Genomic DNA, 3,096 nt, shown 5'->3' with positions numbered 1-3,096 from the left:
ACATTAAGAATAAATATAAATAAACTTCCTGCCGCCGCCCAAAACATGAATGGGACCCGGAGGACAATGGCGGAGGAGCACCGGGCACTACAGGGAAGACTCCTGCGCTCCCGCCATGGTGGATGTACTGAGCCGGCTTCCTGCCTGACCCACACTGCCGAACTTCTGCACCAAAGTACATTGAATATTCCACACGCAGACTACCGAAACATACACTTTTTGACACCTGACCCACGCAGGGATATCGGGAAGAAGCTCATTGTGCCTGGCCGGATCTCCGGCATGTAAAGCTCTGGTGACCCCGGACAGAGTAGATGTGACCCCGGCAAAGCTCTGGTGACCCCGGACAGAGTAGATGTGACCCCGGCAAAGCTCTGGTGACCCCGGACAGAGTAGATGTGACCCCGGCAAAGCTCTGGTGACCCTGGACAGAGTAAATGTGACCCTGGCAAAGCTCTGGTGACCCTGGCAAAGCTCTGGTGACCACGAACAGTGTAGATGTGACCCCGGCAAAGCTCTGGTGACCCCGGACAGAGTAGATGTGACCCCGGCAAAGCTCTGGTGACCCCGGACAGAGTAGATGTGACCCCGGCAAAGCTCTGGTGACCCTGGACAGAGTAAATGTGACCCCGGCAAAGCTCTGGTGACCCTGGCAAAGCTCTGGTGACCACGAACAGTGTAGATGTGACCCCGGCAAAGCTCTGGTGACCCCGGACAGAGTAGATGTGACCCCGGCAAAGCTCTGGTGACCCCGGACAGAGTAGATGTGACCCCGGCAAAGCTCTGGTGACCCTGGACAGAGTAAATGTGACCCCGGCAAAGCTCTGGTGACCCTGGCAAAGCTCTGGTGACCACGAACAGTGTAGATGTGACCCCGGCAAAGCTCTGGTGACCCCGGACAGAGTAGATGTGACCCCGGCAAAGCTCTGGTGACCCCGGACAGAGTAGATGTGACCCCGGCAAAGCTCTGGTGACCCTGGACAGAGTAAATGTGACCCCGGCAAAGCTCTGGTGACCCTGGCAAAGCTCTGGTGACCACGAACAGTGTAGATGTGACCCCGGCAAAGCTCTGGTGACCCCGGACAGAGTAGATGTGACCCCGGCAAAGCTCTGGTGACCCCGGACAGAGTAGATGTGACCCCGGCAAAGCTCTGGTGACCCTGGACAGAGTAAATGTGACCCCGGCAAAGCTCTGGTGACCCTGGCAAAGCTCTGGTGACCACGAACAGTGTAGATGTGACCCCGGCAAAGCTCTGGTGACCCCGGACAGAGTAGATGTGACCCCGGCAAAGCTCTGGTGACCCCGGACAGAGTAGATGTGACCCCGGCAAAGCTCTGGTGACCCTGGACAGAGTAAATGTGACCCCGGCAAAGCTCTGGTGACCCTGGCAAAGCTCTGGTGACCACGAACAGTGTAGATGTGACCCCGGCAAAGCTCTGGTGACCCCGGACAGAGTAGATGTGACCCCGGCAAAGCTCTGGTGACCCCGGACAGAGTAGATGTGACCCCGGCAAAGCTCTGGTGACCCTGGACAGAGTAAATGTGACCCCGGCAAAGCTCTGGTGACCCTGGCAAAGCTCTGGTGACCACGAACAGTGTAGATGTGACCCCGGCAAAGCTCTGGTGACCCCGGACAGAGTAGATGTGACCCCGGCAAAGCTCTGGTGACCCCGGACAGAGTAGATGTGACCCCGGCAAAGCTCTGGTGACCCTGGACAGAGTAAATGTGACCCCAGACAGAGTAGATGTGACCCCGGCAAAGCTCTGGTGACCCCGGACAGAGTAGATGTGACCCCGGCAAAGCTCTGGTGACCCCGGACAGAGTAGATGTGACCCCGGCAAAGCTCTGGTGACCCCGGACAGAGTAGATGTGACCCCGGCAAAGCTCTGGTGACCCTGGACAGAGTAAATGTGACCCTGGCAAAGCTCTGGTGACCCTGGCAAAGCTCTGGTGACCACGAACAGTGTAGATGTGACCCCGGCAAAGCTCTGGTGACCCCGGACAGAGTAGATGTGACCCCGGCAAAGCTCTGGTGACCCCGGACAGAGTAGATGTGACCCCGGCAAAGCTCTGGTGACCCTGGACAGAGTAAATGTGACCCTGGCAAAGCTCTGGTGACCCTGGCAAAGCTCTGGTGACCACGAACAGTGTAGATGTGACCCCGGCAAAGCTCTGGTGACCCCGGACAGAGTAGATGTGACCCCGGCAAAGCTCTGGTGACCCCGGACAGAGTAGATGTGACCCCGGCAAAGCTCTGGTGACCCTGGACAGAGTAAATGTGACCCCAGACAGAGTAGATGTGACCCCGGCAAAGCTCTGGTGACCCCGGACAGAGTAGATGTGACCCCGGACAGAGTAGATGTGACCCCGGACAGAGTAGATGTGACCCTGGCAAAGCCCTGGTGACCCCGGACAGAGTAGATGTGACCCTGGCAAAGCTCTGGTGACCCCGGACAGAGTAGATGTGACCCTGGCAAAGTTCTGGTGACCCCGGCAAAGCTCTGGTGACCCGGGACAGAGTAGATGTGACCCCGGACAGAGTAGATGTGACCCTTTAGCCTTCACTCTGGTTTCTATACAGAAGGCTGTATACAGATTGTGCCGCCCCCACCGACCTATATATAGAAGGATACGGGCAATTCACACAACTGGCACCATAAGGATGGTATTGGGGGAAGGATGGACATTGGGAGGATTGGTGATCGGCTCAGACGGTTACGGACCGATCAGGGAAATCGTCATCAAGATATTTCTTCTCCAATATTTGGCCTGAAGACAAAACAATTCACACAACAGACTGAGAATAAGAAGAAGAAATTCACTTACAAGCTTCCTCTGCGGGGGAGACTCAGTTCCTTCTGGAAGAAAAAAAAGACAAACGAGGGTCAAAGGTCAGATACGAGTGAGGAAAGTCACAACATATACATGGAGACTAGAGCCGGGAAGGCGCAATTACAGACATGACCACCAGATGGCGCCACCCACCGCCGAGTATTACTGGAAGCAAAAACACAAATACCCCGAGACTGTACAGTCCTCCCCCCGAGACCTGGAACTGTACACTGTGCACCCCCCACCACCACCCCGAGACCTG

At 56.4% G+C, this 3,096-nt stretch overlaps 1 protein-coding gene across 1 annotated transcript in view; it reads right to left on the bottom strand.

The window, feature by feature from the left end:
* The window catches only part of LOC108802334 (microtubule-associated serine/threonine-protein kinase 2-like), an 83,331-nt gene that overhangs the window by 68,389 nt on the left and 11,846 nt on the right, over positions 1-3,096 (bottom strand). The window contains 1 exon segment of the mRNA XM_018574197.1: positions 2,829-2,870. Coding sequence (XP_018429699.1) covers positions 2,829-2,870 — 42 coding nt within the window.

This window comes from Nanorana parkeri, unplaced genomic scaffold, assembly GCF_000935625.1.
Source record: "Nanorana parkeri isolate BGI_ZX_2015 unplaced genomic scaffold, ASM93562v1 scaffold2802, whole genome shotgun sequence".
NCBI lineage: Eukaryota > Metazoa > Chordata > Amphibia > Anura > Dicroglossidae > Nanorana > Nanorana parkeri.
Note: the sequence above shows the minus strand (reverse complement) of the source record. Positions and strands in the feature narration are given on the sequence as shown.